Genomic DNA, 22,902 nt, shown 5'->3' on the forward strand with positions numbered 1-22,902 from the left:
GAACTTTCAAAATCCATGCCCGCGGTTATGGGCAGATGGGAATTTGTTAACGTCCGGTTGTAGAAAACCTGAAGTTGACCTTAATTAAAATGCATCAACCGCGTGTGTAACCGTGATGGTCTCTTCTCGGCGGAGTCCGGGAAGTGAACACGGTGTTGGAGTTATGCTTGACGTAGGTTGTTCTAGGATCACTTCTTGATCATAGTTTCTCGATCGTGCTTTGCCTCCTCTTCTCGCTCTCATTTGCGTATGTTAGCCACCATATATGCTAGTCGCTTGCTGCAGCTCCACCTCATACCTTTACCTTACCCATAAGCTTAAATAGTCTTGATCGCGAGGGTGCGAGATTGCTGAGTCCCCGTGGCTCATAGATACTTCCAAAACCAGCTTTGCAGGTGCCGATGAGTCCGTGCAGATGACGCAACCAATGCTTAGGAGGAGCTCGATGAAGATCTTGTCCTTTGTGATGTTTCGTCCTAGTTGATCAGTAGTGGAGCCCAGTTGGGGTCGATCGGGGACCGTGTCGCATTTGGGGTTCTTCTTTTATTTTGGTTCCGTAGTCGGACCTTGTTTGTATCTGGATGATGTAATGCTTTATTCATGTATTGTGTGAAGTGGCGATTGTAAGCCAACTATGTATCTCTTTTCCCTTATGTATTACATGGGTTGTGTGAAGATTACCTCACTTGCGACATTGCTTTCAATGCGGTTATGCCTCTAAGTCATGCTTCGACACGTGGGAGATATAGCCGCATCGAGGGCGTTACAAGTTGGTATGAGAGCCTTCCCCGGCCTTAGGAGCCCCACTGCTTGATCGACATTAGTTGCCGTTGTTGAGTCTAGAAAAATGTTTTGAGTCATTTAGGAATTATATATCGGAGAGTTTAGGAATTCTTTTTACTCCCCAGTCCCCTCATCGCTCTGGTAAGGCATCCTGACGTAGAGTTTTGACTCTTCTCTTCTCAAATTTCACTAAATTTTTTTAGGATCACGCGGGTATCTTGGAATCGTTCCGATCGATTTGTGACGAGAACATTATTCTTGGTGCCTCCTATCATTTAGGGGTTGTGGCAGTGTCCCGGGGAGTTGAGCTCCGAGGTGTTGTCGTCACAATTTTATCGTTGCAGTTCTGGAATACCTGAGTTTAGTTCGCCGACATCGAAAATCTCTTTTATGCAGTTGTTGGTGAGATAACCTCGACGCCACCCAGTACTGGGGCGGGAGTTCGGGAGTATTGCCATAACTTGTATAACGGATGCTTTTCGAAGGTTGAGGTAGATGATTTCCGAAGGTTTCTTGGTTATGTGTTGAAGGATGGATACAGCTGGATGTAGGATTTGCTAGTTTTGGGTGAGATATTATGCTTCCCCTGTATCCCCAACACCTGATTGCATAACCGGAAAGTTTCGGGAGTTTATAAGTGGGAATTCAAGTAGCTCTTAGGATATCTTTCCGACAAATGTACGATATGAAATTGGGGTTCGACGTCTAGTGGCCCGCCTATCCACGGTTGGTTTTACAGTGGTCTCGTTGTGTCTTAAAGAGTCCTTGGCTATGCCGACTCGGGGACGCTTCGTATGTCATGTGCACTGCCTTGTACATGATGGTGTTGTACGATCGAGCCCGTGTAGGCCCCACCACGAAAACTTCGGACGAAATCTCTATCATATGTTTGTTCCGGCTTATTCTGCAAGCCAATCCTTGTTTTGTTTTGAGTTATGGTATTCGAGTTGCTTCGAAGTCAAATGTTGATTCCATACCTTCCCCAAGCGGTGTTCTCATATTTCTATGTGAATACTAATCCTTCTCGATCATCGAGTTTGTCATTTCAATTTCTTCTCAACTGGTGAGCTTCCCTTCAAGTGTATCCGTCCATTTTCGACATCCGCAAGTTCACCTCTTATTTTTTTCCAACATTGTTCGTTTCATCCGTCCTCAAGTTGCCTTTGTTTTTCCCGCCCACCCACCCTTTTCTTCTTCAAGGACTAAGTTTTCTTTATCAAGTATCTATCTTACGATTATGAAGTATCTCCATTTTTTCCGTCAATGTTCTTACCCGGTGATTTTCAGGAAGATTCTAACGGAGCCTCTAGTTCATCATCCTTTGTTCTTTTCTCTTCTCTGGTGGATTTAATTCAAGGTTTCGATGTTGACCACATCTTTTTCCTCGTTTCAAATATCTTCTCGTGCCGGTGCACCTCATTTGTCATTCCATTTCTCGCTATTCATTTGTTCCAGAGTGCTAAAGATATCTCAAGGCTCGTCTTGTCATTCAAGATCCGTTCAACTTATTTCGATGTTGTTATCTCATTCAAGCCGTTTAATTCAACCGGTGCTATCCCCTTCTCAAGAAATCATTTCAGCGGTGTTTCTTTTCAGTGGGCCCTAACCCACAGGTCTTTTCCCAGGATCTTACCTGACTCTTCTTATTCTCCCTGAGTTATTCTCAAATCTTCTAAATTTTGACGTAAGAATGAATTATCATCAGTCAAATGTCTTTCTCCAAGATCTTTCATTTCTTTTCATCATTGGTTCAACTTTTCTATTCTTCTTTATTCCGGAGTGTCTCAATAATTCAAGGTGGTGTTTCTCGTCGTCTTTCTCATCATTTGAAGACCGAAGAAGAGTTTTACCTCCATATCTTATCCGTTCTCTCAGAGATTCATGGTGCTAGCTTGTTGCCATCCTCTCATAATTATTTTTGATTGTGAGAATCCTTTTCACCCATCAGGAGATATTCAGGAGTCTTTTCAGTTTGATTATCCGGAGCTCATCATTTTAGAAGACTTGTTCATTCTCAGCTTTGAGCCATTGTTCTCCAAATCTTACCGGTGCATCAGTCAAGTATTCTCTAATCAGTTCATGAACTATTCGTCCTCTTGTATCTAAATTTTCTCAAGTATCTTCGTTCATTTCATAATTCTTCCCGGTGATTCGTTATCTTTTATTCGTTCTTTTTCAATCCTTACGGTGGTTCGTTTAAGATTTCTCTTCCTTCTTTATCATACCAATTCATTCGTTGTTTCGATCCTACCGGTGGTTCATTGAAGACCTTCTCAAGTTTGCGCTATATCTCTTAATCCTTTCAACGGGAAGAAGTAATATGCCAAATCCGTTGATTGTCATCAATTTAATTGGTGAAGGATAAGCATAATGTAATTCTTATTCTTGTTTCATCCATATGTTAATCTTTTCTTCCGGAGTTTGTTCACGATGATTAAATTCTTGGTTTCAAGTGCTCGTCTTTCTTTCCCGGAGTTCCAAGCTCTAATTAACACGGATATCCATCTAAATCATTACAAGGTTTCACCTTGTGTTTCCTACTTCCCTTTATTTTCATTATTCTTTTTGTTTACCGGAGTGCTTCATGAAGGTTCTACATGATGGTTCATCAAGGATTTAATTTCCTTCTCGCAGTGTTCTTTAAGATTCTTTTCAGAGGACCTCAACCATTCTTCATCTTGCAATCCGGAGTGCAATTCGTTCTACCGTATCATTAGAGGTGGTATTATGTCATTCTTGATAATTTGAGTTCATGTTCCATGATTCGCATGTTGCTAAGAAAAACATATTTGAAATCCATCAATCTCTTCATTGGTATTATCTTGGGTTATATTTCACCTAAAGCCGTCCCTAAGGATTGTTGCTTTTATGGTTCTTATAAATGATCCAAAGTTCTTCTTTTATCCTCTCGGCGAAATAGTTTCTCGTCTCCTTGTGTATATCAATCCAATCAAATCTTTTCCGTGAGTGGCAAGTTGTCACCTCATAATTTTGAGATGTCTTCTATAAGTTCATGTCAATCTTATCCTTTTCGTTATTGGATTCCCAACAACTCCGTTCGACCCTTCTCCTAAAGATGCCTTGTCGAGCTCTTTTGTGGCAGATTTTGGCATTTTCTTCTCCATTCTCCTATTTCAATGATCTAACTTCTATTCTTTTCTTCCTAAGACATTGTGATGTTTCATCTTTTCGTTTTGTCAGGATCATGTTATTTTCTTGGTTTATCCATTTAACCGGAGTGTTGTGCCCCTTTTGCTCAAGCTCTTTCATTTTATCAAGTCTTCATCTCTTTTCGACCGAAGTGCTACCCGAATCGGTTCTTTCTTATTCCTCTTTCTTAACGGAGTGCTTTCAACTTTGTTCTTCTCCGTTGCTTTCTTTCTTTCAATGTGCTCAACCTTTTCAAGGTTCTTTGGTTTCGCTAGTTTGTCAAAGAAGCAACTTAGTTTTACCTCTTCTCTTTCTCTTCTGTTTTCCCTCCGGTGCCATTCTAGATCTCGGGACGAGATCCTCTCGTAGTGGTGGAGTGTTGTAACGCCCCAAGAGCGATGTGCCAGGTGTCTTCCAGTTATTCGATGTCTTTGCCATGTCATTCGCTTGCGTGTTGCATCTTGTCATGTCATCATGTGCATTGCATCATCTTGTTTTCAAAACTTGCATTCGTCCGGGGTATCCCAGTTCTCCCCGTTGTCCGTTCTGAGCCCAAACACACTTGCACGCGCCCGCGGCATGTCCGAAATATTATTTTATAAGTGGCCGGGAAATGTTCTCGGAATGGGATGAAAGTTGGCGTGCGGTGTTGTTTTGTTGTAGGTAGGCCGCCTGCCAAGTTTCATCGCGTTCGGAGTCCGTTTGATGCCTCAACGTTTAACTATAGCGGCAGTATAGCCGGTCTAACGTCAGACGTTTTCGGTCTCCGGAAACAGTCGCCGGGCCTCCCTCTCTTCTCTTCTCTCAGCTCGAGACCGTCTACACAGCCCATGACCTACCGCCAGGTCCAACCTAACCTCTCTTGTCAGCCCGCGGCCCTCCTCACGTGCGCGCCCGAAAGCTGTCCCGGACCCGACCCGGACTGTCGCTACCATTGTGTACGGATCATCCCCAAACATCTAAAAAAACATCTCCGTTTTGTTAATTGGACTCCCTAGCTATTTTATACGCGATCATCCGATTGCGATCGTAGGGTCGAGATAGCCCCTAACCTAGTCCGTCATGTATATTTATAGTCCATCCCTAGTCTAATTTCAGACCAAATCCCCAATTTCTAGGGATCCTCCCAGCCGCCGCCGCACTCATTCCCCAACCTCGGGATCTCCTCCCGATCTACCTGCGCCTCTCCTTCCGCGCCCAGCCACTACTCTTCTTCGATCCAGATACTCCCCGTGCTCCTCCTCCTCGCCTCGTCATCCGGCGCCGCCGCCAGGGACCGAACCAGCCAGCAAGATGAGCACCGCCGCCTCCCTTCTTCTTCTCCTTCCCGGGGTTTCGTTGTTCCTCTCCATCTCTCATTCTTCCGCTCTCTGTAACAGGAACACCAGGAACCCCGCGCGCGCTATGGTCCCCTTCTCGACCTCGGTTTCCCGTGCTTGCGCCGTCGTGCCTCGTCATGGCCGCCTCTCCGTACACGCCGCCGCGCCAAGGCTCCACCATCCAAGTCCATCGCCCCGCCAATCACCTCGCCCTTGCCTCGCGCTCCTCTTCTTCCCCGTTTCCTTGCGCTGCTGCTGACTCGTCTGCCGCCGCTGTTTGACGCCAGAGGGCTCGTCGCCGACCTCCCCTGCCGCCTGGACAAGTCCGGCCGCCCGCAGCCCCTTTCGTCCGTGACCTTGGCCGCGTCGCCGATCGCCAGCAAACCAACAGGGACCTGCCGTCGCCGTTTGCCTTGTCGCTGGCCTGCTACCTCCTTCCTCCTTGAGTCCCCTGCCTGGACCCATGCCGCCCTGGCCTTCATTGCGCCCATCGCTGGAGCCGCGCCATCCCGTTGCTTGCCAGAATCCCATGCGCCCCATGCGTCGTCGAGTCATTCTGACGAGCACGAGCTCGATCCCCTGTTTCCCTGCGTCGAGGGAACCAGGCGCATTGACTGTGACTGGGCCGGCCTCGCCTCGCCTTTTGCAGCTCCCACCTCTACACCGAACGGCCCAAGGTCACTTGGTGAGCAGTCCCAGTTCCAGCCTCACTAGTCCGGCCCAGTTCCAGTGGTTTCAGCCCAGTGCATGTTTTTTCCCTGCCTGCGATTTTATCTATTTATCCAGTTAAAAACAGAATTGCAGAAAAACCCTCAAACTTCATGCATATCATATATCTCAAACTGTGCATCATATGGGAAAACTTTATATATGAAATATGCTTAAAATTGCATCTAGTTTCATATTATGCCATTTTCCTCCATGTTTGAAATGCTTAAAATGTTGTTTGTTTAAATTTGCTCAAATGCCATGCTAAACTGCTTTATTTCATAACTAAATAACCGTAGCTCCGATTTTAATAAACTTTATATGTAAATGGGGTAGAAAATGCCTAGTTTAACATGGTGCACTCATCTTTACATGTTTAACAACTATAAAATATGATTTAGGGCAGAACAGTACCAAACCTAAAATATGCATATGGGGATTTACCGGAAATGTTGTTCGTTGCTTCTGGCCTCATTTAAACTTGACTAGATAGGTAGTTTTACTTTGCTTCACCCTCTTGCCATGTTTTAACAACATTTAATATTGTTGGGTACATAAACGAGATCGAACTAAATAACTTGAATGTGGTGTTTCGTCAATATGCAATGGAGCTCCACTTAATTTGTAGGATGGTTTGTGCACTTTGCTTTGCCATGCATATTTAAACTGGATATGCATCATGCTTGATTGTGCATCATGCCTTGATTATGTGGTGGTTGTTTACTATGTTGTTTGCTTCTTTCCGGTGTTGCTTCTTCGGGTTGTTTCCGGTAACGTCGTGTTGTGAGGATTCGTTCGACTACGTCCGTTTGTCTTCTTCTTGGACTCGTTCTTCTTCCTTGCGGGATCTCAGGCAAGATGACCATACCCTCGAAATCACTTCTATCTTTGCTTGCTAGTTGGTCGCTCTTTTGCTATGCCTATGCTGCGATACCTACCACTTGCTTATCATGCCTCCCATATTATGAACCAAGCGTCTAACCCACCTTGTCCTAGCAAACCGTTGTTTGGCTATGTTACCACTTTGCTCAGCCCCTCTTATAGCGTTGTTAGTTGCAGGTGAAGATTGAAATTTGTTCCTTGTTGGAACATGGAGATGTTGTTCCTTGTTGGAACATGTTTACTTGTTGGGATATCACATTATCTCTTATTTAATTAATGCATCTATATACTTGGTAAAGGGTGGAAGGCTCGGCCTTTTTGCCTAGTGTTTTGTTCCACTCTTGTCGCCCTAGTTTCCGTCATATCGGTGTTATGTTCCCGGATTTTGCGTTCCTTACGCGGTTGGGTAATAATGGGAACCCCTTGACAGTTTGCCTTGAATAAAACTCTTCCAGCAATGCCCAACATTGGTTTTACCATTTGCCACCTAGCCTTTTTCCCTTGGGTTTCGCGGACTCAAGGGTCATCTTATTTTAACCCCCCCCCCCCGGGGCTAGTGCTCCTCTGAGTGTTGGTCCAAACTAGAGCCCCTTGCAGCGCCACCTCGGGGAAACTCGAGGGATGGTTTTAGTTTTACGGACTGGTCATCTGAGTGTGCCCTGAGAACGAGATATGTGCAGCTCCTATCGGGATTTGTCAGCACATTCGGGCGGTGTTACTGGATTTGTTTTAACTTGTCGAAGTGTCTTGTAGAACCGGGATACCAAGTCTGATCGGAATGTCTCGGGAGAAGGTTTATCCTTCGTTGACCGTGAGAGCTTGTGATGGGCTAAGTTGGGACACCCCTGCAGGGATTGAACTTTCGAAAGTCGTGCCCGCGGTTATGGGCAGATGGGAATTTGTTAACGTCCGGTTGTAGAAAACCTGAAGTTGACCCTAATTAAAATGCATCAACCGCGTGTGTAACCGTGATGGTCTCTTCTCGGCGGAGTCCAGGAAGTGAACACGTGTTGGAGTTATGCTTGACGTAGGTTGTTCTAGGATCACTTCTTGATCATAGTTTCTCGATCGTGCTTTGCCTTCTCTTCTCGCTCTCATTTGCGTATGTTAGCCACCATATATGCTAGTCGCTTGCTGCAGCTCCACCTCATACCTTTAACTTACCCATAAGCTTAAATAGTCTTGATCGCGAGGGTGCGAGATTGCTGAGTCCCCGTGGCTCATAGATACTTCCAAAACCAGCTTTCAGGTGCCGATGAGTCCGTGCAGAAGACGCAACCAATGCTCAGGAGGAGCTCGATGAAGATCTTGTCCTTTGTGATGTTTCGTCCTAGTTGATCAGTAGTGGAGCCCAGTTGGGGTCAATCGGGAACCGTGTCGCATTTCGGGTTCTTCTTTTATTTTGGTTCCGTAGTCGGACCTTGTTTGTATCTAGATGATGTAATGCTTTATTCATGTATTGTGTGAAGTGGCGATTGTAAGCCAACTATATATCTCTTTTCCCTTATGTATTACATGGGTTGTGTGAAGATTACCTCACTTGTGACATTGCTTTCAATGCGGTTATGCCTCTAAGTCGTGCTTCGACACGTGGGAGATATAGCCGCATCGAGGGTGTTACATCCATATAGCCCAAAGAAGTGTGCATATTCCAATCCGAATATTAGATGCGATATGGGTAGTCACCCCATTTAGCCATGTTCCAAACAACGTTTCAATGCTATCTGGAGGAATAATATTAAAGGCTACATGAACAGACCGCCAAAGTAACTTCGCGAGAGGGCAATCAAGAAATAAATGTTGTATTGTTTCATCATGAACACAAAAACAACAACGCGAGCTACCTACCCATCTCCGCCTTAATAAGTTATCTTTAGTGAGGATCACTTGTTTGTGAAGAAACCACATAAAATCCTAATTTGTAAGGGAATCTTAACTCGCCAAACGTGAAGCGATCGTGGGATTGGGCCAGAATTAATAAGATCTAAGTACATCGACTTAACCGTGGACATTCCGTTACTCGTTAGCTTCCAGCTGAAAGAGTCTCCCTGATCGGATAGGTGAACTCCCATTAACCTCCTGACTAAGTGTAGCCAGGAGGTCCATCGTTCCCCTACTAGAGACCTCCTGAACTGGATATTCAAAGATACCGTCTGCATTACCATTGCTACATAATCTTCCTTATGTTGAGCAATATGATATAGGGAGGGATATTGGAGAGCTAGCAGTGTGTCACCTAACCACGTATCCTCCCAAAACCGTGTTGCTGTTCCGTCCCCTACAATAAACTTCACCTTATGGAAGAAGTTTTTTTCACTCAAATGAGTCCCTTCCAAAATGGTGAATCATCAGGTCTTACAGTAACCTGGGCTAGAGTTTTGGAGTGCAAATATTTATAACGGAGGATTTGTGCCCACATTCCTTCGGAATGCTGCGATAATCTACAAAGCCATTTACTCAACAAGCACTTATTTTTCACCTCGAGGTTCTCGATGTTGGAAATATGCCCTAGAGGCAATAATAAAATGGTTATTATTATATTTCCTTGTTCATGATAATTGTCTATTGTTCATGCTATAATTGTGTTATCCGGAAATCGTAATACACGTGTGAATACATAGACCGCAACATGTCCCTAGTGAGCCTCTAGTTGACTAGCTCGTTGATCAATAGATGGTTACGGTTTTCTGACCATGGACATTGGATGTCATTGATAACGGGATCACATCATTAGGAGAATGATGTGATGGACAATACCCAATCCTAAGCATAGCACAAGATCGTGTAGTTCGTCTGCTAAAGCTTTTCTAATGTCAAGTATCTTTTCCTTAGACCATGAGATTGTGCAACTCTCAGATACTGTAGGAATGCTTTGGGTGTGCCAAACGTCACAACGTAACTGGGTGGCTATAAAGGTGCACTACAGGTATCTCCGAAAGTGTCTGTTCAGTTGGCACGAATCGAGACTGGGATTTGTCACTCCATATGACGGAGAGGTATCTCTGGGCCCACTTGATAAGACATCATCGTAATGAGCTCAATGTGACTAAGGGGTTGGTCACAGGATGATGTGTTATGGAACGAGTAAAGATACTTGCCGTAACGAGATTGAACAAGGTATCGGTATACCGATGATCAAATCTCGGGCAAGTGCTATACCGGTAGACAAAGGGAATCGTATACGAGATTGATTGAATCCTTGACATCGTGGTTCATCCGATGAGATCATTGTGGAACATGTGGGAGCCAACATGGGTATCCAGATCCCGCTATTAGTTATTGGCCGGAGAGATGTCTCGGTCATGTCTGCATGATTCCAGAACCCGTAGGGTCTACACACTTAAGGTTCGATGACGCTAGGGTTATAGGGAAGGTTTGTACGTGGTTACCGAATGTTGTTCGGAGTCCCAGATGAGATCTGGACGTAACGAGGAGTTCCGGAATGGTCCGGAGACAAAGATTTATATATGGGAAGTCCTTATTCGGTCGCCGGAAGTGTTGGAGGGTTTGTCGGTATTGTACCAGGACCACCGAAAGGGTTCCGGGGGTCCACCGGGAGGGTCCACCTGCCCCGGAGGGCCCTATGGGCTGAATATGGAGGGGGAACCAGCCCCTAGGTGGGCTGGCCGCCAAACCCCCTAGGGCCCATGCCCCTAGGGTTTGGGGGAACCCTAAAGGGGGCGCCCCCCCTTGGCTTGGGGGGCAAGCCTTCCCCCCTTGGCCGCCGCCCTCCTCCAGATCCATCTGGAGGGGGGCGTCCCCCTCCCCCTTGCCCCTATAAATAGAGGGGGGTGGGAGGGCAGCCGCACCACATCCAAGGCGCAGGCCTCCCCCTCCCCAACACCTCCTCCTCCCGCAACGCTTGGCGAAGCCCTGCTGAAGTACCACACTTCTCCAACACCACCACGCTGTCGTGCTGTTGCTGGACGGAGTCTTCCCCAACCTCTTCCTCTCTCCTTACTGGATCAAGGCATGGAAGACGTCATCGGGCTGCACGTGTGTTGAACGCGGAGGCGCCGTTGTTCGGCGCTTAGATCGGATTCGGCCGCGATCTGAATCGCTTCGTGTACAACTCCTTCATTCGCGTTCTTGTAATGCTTCCGTTTCGCGATCTTCAAGGGTATGAAGATGCACTCCCCTCTCACTCTTGTTGCTAGTTTCTCCATAGATTGATCTTGGTGATGCGTAGAAAATTTTAAATTTCTGCAACGATCCCCAACAGTGGCATCATGAGCTAGGTCTATGCGTACTTTCTATGCACGAGTAGAACACAAGTTGTTGTGGGCGTCAATTTTGTCAATTTACTTGCCGTTACTAGTCTTATCTTGATTCGGTGGCATCGTGGGATGAAGCGGCCCGGACCGACCTTACACGTATTCTTACATGAGACTGGTTCCACCGACTGACATGCACTAGTTGCATAAGGTGGCTAGCGGGTGTCTGTCTCTCCCACTTTAGTCGGATCGGATTCGATGAAAAGGGTCCTTATGAAGGGTAAATAGAAATTGGCATATCACGTTGTGGTTTTGGCGTAGGTAAGAAACGTTCTTGCTAGAAACCTATAGCAGCCACGTAAAAAACTTGCAACAACAATTAGAGAACGTCTAACTTGTTCTTGCAGCATATGCAGTGTGATGTGATATGGCCAAAAGGATGTGATGAATGATATATGTGATGTATGAGATCGACCATGTTCTTGTAAAAGGAATCACGACTTGCATGTCGATGAGTATGACAACCGACAGGAGCCATAGGAGTTGTCTTAATTTATTGTATGACCTGCGTGTCAATGAAAACGCCATGTAATTACTTTACTTTATTGCTAACCGTTAGCTTAGTAGAAGTAATAGTTGGCGAGACAACTTCATGAAGACACGATGATGGAGATCATGATGATGGAGGTCATGGTGTCATGCCGGTGACGATGATGATCATGGCGCCCCGAAGATGGAGATCAAAAGGAGCAAAATGATATTGGCCATATCATGTCACTATTTGATTGCATGTGATGTTTATCATGTTTTTACATCTTATTTGCTTAGAACGACGGTAGAATAAATAAGATGATCCCTCATTAAAATATCAAGAATTGTGTTCCCCCTAATTGTGCACCGTTGCTAAGGTCTATTGTTCCGAAGCACCACGTGATGATCGGGTGTGATAGGTTCTAACGTTCGCATACAACGGGTGTAAGCCAGATTTACACACGCAATACACTTAGGTTGACTTGACAAGCCTAGCATGTATAGACATGGCCTCGGAACATGGAAGACCGAAAGGTCGAAAATGATTCGTATAGAAGATACGATCAACATGAAGATGTTCACCGATGATGACTAGTCCGTCTCACGTGATGATCGGACACGGCCTAGTTGACTCGGATCATGTATCGCTTAGATGACTAGAGGAATGTCTATCTGAGTGGGAGTTCATTAAATAATTTGATTAGATGAACTTAATTATCATGAACATAGTCTAAAACTTTGCAATATGTCTTGTAGATCAAATGGCCCATGCTAATGTTGCCCTCAACTTCAACGCGTTCCTAGAGAAAACCAAGCTGAAAGACGATGGTAGCAACTACACGGATTGGGTCCATAACCTGAGGATTATCCTCATAGCTGCCAAGAAAGCATATGTCCTTGAAGCACCGCTAGGTGATGCACCTGTTTTCCCAGCAAATCAAGACATTATGAACGCCTAGCAGTCGCGTAGTGATGGTTACTCCCTGGTTCAGTGTGGCATGCTTTATAGCTTAGAACCGGGGCTCCAAAAGCGTTTTGAGCAGCACGGAGCATATGAGATGTTCCAAGAGCTGAAAATGGTTTTCCAAGCTCATGCCCGGGTCGAGAGATATGAAGTCTCTGACAAGTTCTACAGTTGTAAGATGGAGGAGAATAGTTCTGTCAGCGAGCACATACTCAAAATGTCTGGGTTGCACAAATGCTTATCGCAGCTGGGAGTTAATCTCCCGGATGATGCGGTCGTTGACAGAATCCTTCAGTCGCTCCCACCTAGCTACAAGAGCTTTGTGATGAACTTCAATATGCAAGGGATGGAAAAGACCATTCCTGAGGTATATTCAATGCTGAAATCAGCGGAGGTGGAGATCAAAAAGGAACATCAAGTGTTGATGGTGAATAAAACCACTAAGTTCAAGAAAGGCAAGGGTAAGAAGAACTTCAAGAAGGATGGAAAGGGAGTTGCCGTGCCCGGTAAGCCAGTTGCCGGGAAGAAGCCAAAGTATGGACCCAAGCCTGAGACTGAGTGCTTTTATTGCAAGGGAAACGGTCACTGGAAGTGGAACTGCCCCAAGTACTTAGAGGATAAGAAGGCCGGCAATACCAAAGGTATATGTGATATACATGTTATTGATGTGTACCTAACCAGCGCTCGTAGTAGCTCCTGGGTATTTGATACCGGTGCGGTTGCTCAAATTTGTAACTCAAAATAGGAGCTGCGGAATAAGCGGAGACTGGCGAAGGACGAGGTGACGATGCGCATCGGGAATGGTTCCAAGGTCGATGTGATCGCCGTCGGCACACTACCTCTACATTTACCTACGGGGTTAGTTTTAAACCTCAATAATTTTTATTTAGTACCAGCTTTAAGCATGAACATTGTATCTGAATCTTGTTTAATGCGAGATGGCTACTCATTTAAATCTGAGAATAATGGTTGTTCTATTCTTATGAGAGATATGTTTTATGGTCATGCCCCGCTGGTCAATGGTTTACTCTTATTGAATCTCGAACGTGATGTTACACATATTCATAGTGTGAATGCCAAAAGATGTAAGGTTGATAATGATAGTCCCACATACTTGTGGCACTGCCGCCTTGGTCACATTGGTGTCAAACCCATGAAGAAACTCCATGCAGATGGACTTTTGGAGTCTCTTGATTATGAATTATTTGACACGTGCGAACCATGCCTCATGGGCAAAATGACCAAGACTCCGTTCTCCGGAACAATGGAGCGAGCAACCAACTTATTGGAAATCATACATACTGATGTGTGCGGTCCAATGAGCGTTGAGGCTCGCGGTGGCTATCATTATGTTCTCACCCTCACAGATGACTTGAGTAGATATGGATATGTCTACTTAATGAAACACAAGTCTAAGACCTTTGAAAAGTTCAAGGAATTTCAGAATGAGGTAGAGAATCAACGTGACAGGAAAATAAAGTTCTTGCGATCAGATCGTGGGGGAGAATATTTGAGTCACGAATTTGGCACACACTTAAGGAAATTTGGAACTGTTTCACAACTCACGCCGCCTGGAACACCTCAGTGTAATGGTGTGTCCGGACGTCGTAATCGTACTCTATTGGACATGGTGCGATCTATGATGTCTCTTACCGACCTACCGCTATCATTTTGGGGATATGCTTTAGAGACTTCCGCATTCACTTTAAATAGGGCTCCGTCGAAATCCATTGAGACGACACTGTATGAATTGTGGTTTGGGAAGAAACCTAAGTTGTCGTTTCTGAAAGTTTGTGTATGCGATGCTTATGTCAAGAAATTTCAACCTGAAAAGCTCGAACTCAAATCAGAAAAATGTGTCTTCATAGGATACCCTAAGGAAATTATTGAGTATACCTTCTGCCTCAGATCCGAAGGCAAGATCTTTGTTGCCAAGAATGGATCCTTTCTAGAGAAAAAGTTTCTCTCGAAAGAAGTAAGTGGGAGGAAAGTAGAACTTGATGAAGTATTGCCTCTTGAACCGGAGAGTGGCGCAGCTCAAGAAAATGTTTCTGTGGTGCCTGCACCGACTAGAGAGGAAGTTAATGATGATGCTCATGAAACTTCAGATCAAGTTGCTACTGAACTTCGTAGGTCCACAAGGACACGTTCCGCACCAGAGTGGTACGGCAACCCTGTCCTGGAAATCATGTTGTTAGACAATGGTGAACTTTCGAACTATGAAGAAGTGATGGCGGGCCAAGATTCCGACAAATGGCTTGAAGCCATGAAATCTGAGATAGGATCCATGTATGAAAACGAAGTATGGAATTTGACTGACTTGCCCGATGATCGGCGAGCCATAGAAAATAAATGGATCTTTAAGAAGAAGACAGACGCGGATGGTAATGTGACCATCTATAAGGCTCGGCTTGTCGCTAAGGGTTATCGACAAGTTCAAGGGGTTGACTATGATGAGACCTTCTCACCCGTAGCGAAGCTGAAGTCTGTCCGAATCATGTTAGCAATTGCCGCATTCTATGATTATGAGATATGGCAAATGGACGTCAAAACGGCATTCCTTAATGGTTTCCTTAAGGAAGAATTGTATATGATGCAGCCGGAAGGTTTTGTCGATCCTAAGAATGCTGACAAGGTATGCAAGCTCCAACGCTCGATCTATGGGCTGGTGCAAGCATCTCGGAGTTGGAACATTCGATTTTGATGAGATGATCAAAGCGTTTGGGTTTACGCAGATTTATGGAGAAGCCTGTGTTTACAAGAAAGTGAGTGGGAGCTCTGTAGCATTTCTCATATTATATGTGGATGACATACTATTGATGGGAAATGATATAGAACTCTTGGAAAGCATAAAGGCCTACTTGAATAAGTGTTTTTCAATGAAGGACCTTGGAGAAGCTGCTTACATATTAGGCATCAAGATCTATAGAGATAGATCGAGACGCCTCATTGGTCTTTCACAAAGCACGTACCTTGACAAGATATTGAAGAAGTTCAATATGGATCAGTCCAAGAAGGGGTTCTTGCTGTATTGCAAGGTGTGAGATTGAGCACGGCTCAATGCCCGACCACGGTAGAAGATAGAGAAAAGATGAGTGTCAACCCCTATGCCTCGGCCATAGGGTCTATTATGTATGCCATGTTGTGTACCAGACCTGATGTAAACCTTGCCGTAAGTTTGGTAGGAAGGTACCAAAGTAATCCTGGCATGGAACACTGGACAGCGGTCAAGAATATCCTGAAGTACCTGAAAAAGACTAAGGATATGTTTCTCGTTTATGGAGGTGACGAAGACCTCGTCGTAAAGGGTTACGTCGATGCTAGCTTCGACGTAGATCTGGATGACTCCAAGTCACAAACCTGATACATGTATATTTTGAATGGTGGGGCAGTCAGCTGGTGCAGTTGCAAGCAAAGCGTCGTGGTGGGATCTACATGTGAAGCGGAGTACATGGCAGTCTCGGAGGCAGCACATGAAGCAATTTGGATGAAGAAGTTCATTACCAACCTAGGAGTTATTCCCAGTGCGTCGGGCCCGATGACTCTCTTCTGTCACAACACTAGAGCTATTGCCCTTGACAAGGAGCCCAGGTTTCACAAGAAGACCAGGCATATCAAGCGTCGCTTCAACTCCATTCGTGAAAATGCTCAAAATGGAGACATAGATATTTGTAAAGTGCATACAGACCTGAATGTTACAGATCCGTTGACTAAACCTCTTCCTCGAGCAAAACATGATCAACACCAGAACTCTATGGGTGTTCGATTCATCACAATGTAACTAGATTATTGACTCTAGTGCAAGTGGGAGACTGTTGGAAATATGCCCTAGAGGCAATAATAAAATGGTTATTATTATATTTCCTTATTCATGATAATTGTCTATTGTTCATGCTATAATTGTGTTATCCGGAAATCGTAATACATGTGTGAGTACATAGGCCACAACATGTCCCTAGTGAGCCTCTAGTTGACTAGCTCGTTGATCAATAGATGGTTACGGTTTCCTGACCATGGACATTGGATGCCATTGATAACGGGATCACATCATTAGGAGAATGATGTGATCGACAAGACCCAATCCTAAGCATAGCACAAGATCGTGTAGTTCGTCTGCTAAAGCTTTTCTAATGTCAAGTATCTTTTCCTTAGACCATGAGATTGTGCAACTCTCGGATACTGTAGGAATGCTTTGGGTGTGCCAAACGTCACAACTTAACTGGGTGGCTATAAAGGTGCACTATAGGTATCTCCGAAAGTGTCTGTTCAGTTGGCACGAATCGAGACTGGGATTTATCACTCCGTATGACGGAGAAGTATCTCTAGGCCCACTCGATAAGACATCATCGTAATGAGCTCAATGTGACTAAGGGGTTGGTCACGGGATGATGTGTTATGGAACGAGTAAAGAGACTTGCCGTAACGAGATTGAACAAGGTATCGGTATACCGACGATCAAATCTCGGGCAAGTGCTATACCGGTAGACAAAGGGAATCGTATACGGGATTGATTGAATCCTTGACATCGTGGTTCATCCGATGAGATCATCGTGGAACATGTAGGAGCCAACATGGGTATCCAGATCCCGCTATTGGTTATTGGCCGGAGAGATGTCTCGGTCCTGTCTGCATGATTCCCGAACCCGTGGGGTCTACACACTTAAGGTTCGATGACGCTAGGGTTATAGGGAAGGTTTGTACGTGGTTACCGAATGTTGTTCGGAGTCTCGAATGAGATCCGGACGTAACGAGGAGTTCCGGAATGGTCCGGAGACAAAGATTTATATATGGGAAGTCCTTATTCGGTCGCCGGAAGTGTTAGGGGGTTTATCAATATTGTACCGGGACCACCGAAAGGGTTCCGGGGGTCCACCAGGAGGGTCCACCTGCCCCGGAGGGCCCTATGGGCTGAATATGGAGGGGGAACCAGCCCCTAGGTGGGCTGGGCGCCAAACCCCTAGGGCCCATGCGCCTAGGGTTTGGGGGAACCCTAAAGGGGGCACCCCCCCGGTGGCTTGGGGGGCAAGCCTCCCCCCTTGGCCGCCCCCCTCTAGATCCATCTGGAGGGGGCGGGCCCCCTTCTCCCTTGCCCCTATAAATAGAGGGGAGGTGGGAGGGCAGCCGCACCACATCCAAGGCGCAACCCTCCCCCTCCCCAACACCTCCTCCTCCTCCTGCAACGCTTGGAGAAGCCCTGCCGGAGTACCACGCTTCTCCAACACCACCACGCCATCGTGCTGCTGCTGGACGGAGTCTTCCCCAACCCCTCCCTCTCTCCTTGCTGGATCAAGGCGTGGGAGACGTCATCGGGCTGCACGTGTGTTGAACATGGAGGCGCCGTTGTTCGGCGCTTAGATCGGATTCGGCCGCGATCTGAATCGCTTCGTGTACGACTGCTTCATCCGCGTTCTTGTAACGCTTCCGTTTCGTGATCTTCAAGGGTATGAAGATGCACTCCCCTCTCACTCTCGTTGCTAGTTTCTCCATAGATTTATCTAGGTGATGCGTAGAAAATTTTAAATTTCTGCAACGATCCCCAACACTCAATCCCAAGACCCCCTATTCTTTTGGTCGACAAATAATATCCCATCTTGTTAGGCGATATTTTGTCTTAACGTCGCCAGACTGCCAAAAAAATCGAGACCGATAGAAGTCTAATCTCTTGCATACCCCTTTGGGCACCTCAAAAAAAGACAGGAGGAACATCGGCATACTCGTTAGTACCGAATTTATCAATACGAGCCTTCCTCCGTAAGACATAAGCTTAACCTTCCAGTAGCTTAGTTTCTTCTCGAATCGATCCTCGGTACATTTCCATTCTTTATTAATCAATTTCCTATGGTGAATTGGAATATCTAGATAACTGAAGGGCAAAGATCCCAGTTCACAACCGAATAGGTTCTTGTAATTGTCTTGGTCTTCTTTGGCAGTGCCAAAGCAGAACAATTCAATCTTGTTAAAATTGATCTTTAACCCCGATAATTATTCAAAAAGGCATAATACTAGTTTCATATTTCTGGCTTTTGCGAGGTCGTTGTCGGTGTCAAAACCGGCGGATCTCGGGTATGGGGTCCCAAACTGTGCGTCTAGGCCGGATGGTAACAGGAGGCAAGGGACACGAAGTTTTACCCAGGTTCGGGCCCTCTTGATGGAGGTAAAACCCTACGTCCTGCTTGATTAATATTGGTGATATGGGTAGTACAAGAGTAGATCTACCACGAGAACGGAGAGGCTAAACCCTAGAAGCTAGCCTATGGTATGATTGTTTTGTCCTACGGACTAAAACCCTCCGGTTTATATAGACACCGGAGAGGGTTAGGGTTACATAGAGTCGGTTATAATGGTAGGAGATCTACATATCCGTATCGCCAAGCTTGCCTTCCACGCCAAGGAAAGTCCCTTCCGGACACGGGACGAAGTCTTCAATCTTGTATCTTCACAATCCAGGAGTCCGGCTGAAGGTATAGTCCGGCTATCCGAACACCCCCTAATCTAGGACTCCCTCAGTCATGCTCCATGAATATAATGGTGTCATCCGCATATTGTAGGATAGAGATTCCCCCATCAACCAAATGGGGAACCAGTCCACCTACCAAGCCCTTCTCCTTGGCCCGACCTATGAGAACTGTCAACATGTCTGCCACAATATTAAACAGTATCAGAGACATCGGGTCTCCTTGTCTCAGGCCTTTATGCGTTTGAAAGTAATGACCAATGTCATCATTCACCTTTATCCCAACACTACCTCTCTGGACAAAGGAATCCACATGATTCCTCCATGTCTCATTAATCCTTTCATGCGCATGGCTTGCTGCAGAAAAGGCCATTTGACCTTGTCATAGGCCTTCTCAAAGTCCACTTTGAATATAACTCGATCGGGTTTCTTCGAGTGGATTTCATGTAAAGTTTCGTGTAAGACAACTACCCCCTTTAGGATGTGTCTTACAGGCATGAAGGCAGTCTGACTTGGTTGCACCACCGAATGAGCAACCTTTGTCAGCCTGTTGGTGGCCACTTTCGTAAAGATCTTGAAACTCACATTCAATAGACAAATGGGCCTGAATTGCTCTATGCGGATGGCTTCCTCCTTCTTAGGCTGCCGAAATTTAAATGGAACATAGGCATAAGATCATCTTTCACAATATGCCAACCTTCCTTATAGAATTCTGTCGGGAACCCATCTGGTCCCGGTGCCTTATTCGGTTTCATTTGAACGATCGCCTTAAACACCTCGTTCTGAGTAAAAGGTGCAGAAAGGGTCTCATTATCCCTTGACTGCAACTGAGGGATATCCTCCACCACACTCTCATCTAAAGTCACCGCGTTATCTATCGGTGGAAGAACAAACATCATCAATTGAGATAAGGGCTTTTTCCGCGCATTTCTATTGGTCAAGAAGTGATTGGAAGAGTGACATAGATGAGAATTGGGAATGATGGTGTTTTTTACCGCTTCTGGATTGTGACTTTTGCAGTGCGAGAGATATGAGAAGTTTTTTTTTAAGTTGATATGAGAAGTTGATGGAGTTTCTTTTTACCGCTTGTGGGTCGTCATATTTGAATCCTCGGTCGCATTGAACAGTACCGTAGTTGCTGTGTCCTGGTTCGCAGCCCGTGCGCGAGGCCGAGGCATGCAGACAGTTCCAAGCACTGCGTCCATGTCTTGGAGCGGCACAGGCCGAGCTGCCCACGCCGGCCGTGGCGGTCCATGTCTTCAGGCATCGAGAGGCGGTTGACGTGTAACAGGGACGACCGTGCGTGTCAGCGTCACCGTAACGCATAGCCACACGGTGCGTGAGCTCTGCTACATCTACGGGAGAATTACTACAGAAAGGAGGTTATGGGCTGACGTTGGCCCAATTAAATTCAGGAAGTGGGCTCAGTTAAAACCACGAGGAGAAAAATCTACGGTGGAGAGAAGGACAAATCCTTCTGTAGAACCAGCCTGTAGTAGTTTTCCGTAAGTGTAGGATTTTTGATCTGAGTGCCCCGGAAGTACGTCGTCCGGCCATATAAAATTCTTGCACTTGCCGTACGCTTGGGGCTCACGCAGTCCATATAGAACAGAAAATAGAAGATGAGTGCCAAGGCATTTCGTGGATGGGGATTGAATTCTTGATATGATCTGGCTAGTTATTAAGCTGTCTTAATCAACTTCTACAAGCAGTTGTCACATCTAGTAATAGCTTTACATTGCTAGACTACAAGGATTCTTAGAAGTATTTTCCACACAGTGTTGTAAATCAACAGTCCGTTTGAAGTATCAAAATACGTTGTAATCACGAATACACGATTTAATTTTTCCTGTACTCACACCCAAAGCCTCGGCACAACAAGGGTCACTCTCATATGCAGATGAAAACGTACGCCACATGCACATAAATTTAAATTATGCCATCCGTCCACCACACGATACTTCACCGTATCATGTCCATATCCCTATATTATTTAAATACATGCATCCAGCTATAAGACACATTTCCATCAGCAGAACCAAAGAAGAGCACACACTGCACACTAATAGTTGCAAGCAGTTCATCAAACATACAATGGCCATTTCAAAAGCTCTGATGCTTGGCATCCTCGGATGCCTTTGCTTATGCAGTTCAGTCCTAGCAGCTCGCGAGCTAAGCGATGACTTGTCGATGGTGGCAAGGCACGAAAGTTGGATGGTGCAGTACAGCCGTGTGTATAAGGACGCCACTGAGAAGGCGCAGCGATTTGAGGTGTTCAAGGACAATGTCGGGTTCATCGAGTCATTTAACGCCGAGAACCGCAAGTTCTATTTAGGCATCAATCAGTTCACCGACCTCACCAACGAGGAGTTCAAGGCAACAAAGGCTAACAAGGGGTACAAACCGAGCTTGGAGAGGGTTCCTACCGGATTCAGGTATGAGAATGTCAGTTTTGATGCACTTCCGGCAACCGTAGACTGGAGGACCAAAGGTGCAGTCACTCCTGTCAAGGATCAAGGGGATTGTGGTAAGTATATTTAGGATAATAATGTACTATTGCATATATATTTCAATTTTTTGAATGACATCTTATAGTATCTACCAAAACATAAAATTTTGTAGGTTGTTGTTGGGCATTTTCTGCTGTCGCTGCTACGGAGGGCGTCATTAAGCTCAAAACTGGCAAGCTTATCTCACTGTCGGAGCAAGAGTTGGTGGATTGTGATGTCCATGGTGAAGACCAAGGTTGCGAAGGTGGGCTCATGGATGATGCCTTTAAGTTCATAATCAAGAACGGGGGTCTCACTACTGAGTCCAACTACCCGTATACTGCGGCAGATGACAAGTGCAAGAGTGGAACCAACGATGCCGCATCCATAAAAAGCTATGAGGATGTTCCAACCAACAATGAGGGAGCCCTCATGCAAGCCGTCGCAAGCCAACCTGTCTCGGTAGCTGTAGACGGAGGAGATATGACATTCCAATTTTACAAAGGTGGAGTGATGACAGGCTCATGTGGCACTGACCTAGATCATGGTATTGCAGCTATTGGTTATGGCAAGACCAGCGATGGTACAAAGTATTGGTTGTTGAAGAATTCATGGGGAACAACATGGGGCGAGAACGGATATTTAAGAATGGAGAAGGACATTCCTGACAAGAGAGGCATGTGTGGCCTTGCAATGGAGCCTTCTTACCCCACTGCATAGGAAGAACATCCTATGCCACGTATCTTCGTATGCACACAAAGATTAAATAATTGGATGCATCTACTTTTATTAAGTATAGTTTGTAACATGTATATGAATTATCTACAAACATATCTGTTGCACGATACTTTATATTTCATGAACACTATGTAAATTATGCCACATATACAGAGGTTGATAAAAAACTTGTGTTTTATATCCTTGGGAGATTTCACACTTGTAGAGTTGTAGCAGTTTATAAGTGAATTGCACTCTTGTGCCTTCATGCATGTACAATGCACTCTTTGAGTAATTTTTGTTTTTTACGACAATCTTGGATCTAGGTAAACAATGTGGAAAATGGCAGAGCTGATGTTAAAATTAACTTTGAAGCCTGAAGGAGGAAATTGATGGATGTGAATTTGTAAATCTTGATGGACATAACTAGGATGGGACCTTCTCTCCCCAATCCCTGTTGACGTACTCTTCAACGCTTAACATCGACCTCTCTCCCAACCCCAATGTCAGTCGCCTTGATCTACACGATTACGGTCACTTTAGACCGCATGGGGAGTGTTGTGAAATGAGGGCACAAGAAGCCAGTCCAGGAGGAGGCTCCCTGGCTTCATGCCCGACCCAAGGAGTGCCATAGGCTAATGACACACCACAGTGGGCACTTTGGGGTCATCAAAGCTAGTAAGAGACTTCA

At 45.5% G+C, this 22,902-nt stretch overlaps 1 protein-coding gene across 1 annotated transcript; it reads left to right on the forward strand.

Moving 5' to 3' along the window:
- The first annotated feature begins 21,099 nt into the window (after positions 1-21,099).
- Positions 21,100-22,256, forward strand: LOC123131144 (senescence-specific cysteine protease SAG39-like). The gene is made up of 2 exons (XM_044550886.1): positions 21,100-21,532; positions 21,628-22,256. The coding sequence occupies exons 1-2, from the start codon at positions 21,100-21,102 to the stop codon at positions 22,212-22,214; spliced, it is 1,020 nt and encodes a 339-aa protein (XP_044406821.1). The 3' UTR covers positions 22,215-22,256.
- The last annotated feature ends 646 nt before the right edge of the window (positions 22,257-22,902 follow it).

The sequence above is a fragment of the Triticum aestivum genome, chromosome 6A, assembly GCF_018294505.1.
Source record: "Triticum aestivum cultivar Chinese Spring chromosome 6A, IWGSC CS RefSeq v2.1, whole genome shotgun sequence".
NCBI classification, from domain to species: domain Eukaryota; kingdom Viridiplantae; phylum Streptophyta; class Magnoliopsida; order Poales; family Poaceae; genus Triticum; species Triticum aestivum.

Bases quoted from the DNA above. Each gene is read 5' to 3' on its own strand.
- LOC123131144 (XM_044550886.1), top strand. From the start codon at position 21,100: ATGGCCATTTCAAAAGCTCTGATGCTTGGCATCCTCGGATGCCTTTGC. The intron at 21,533-21,627 runs GTAAGTATATTT...AAAATTTTGTAG, and splicing joins CAAGGATCAAGGGGATTGTG to GTTGTTGTTGGGCATTTTCT.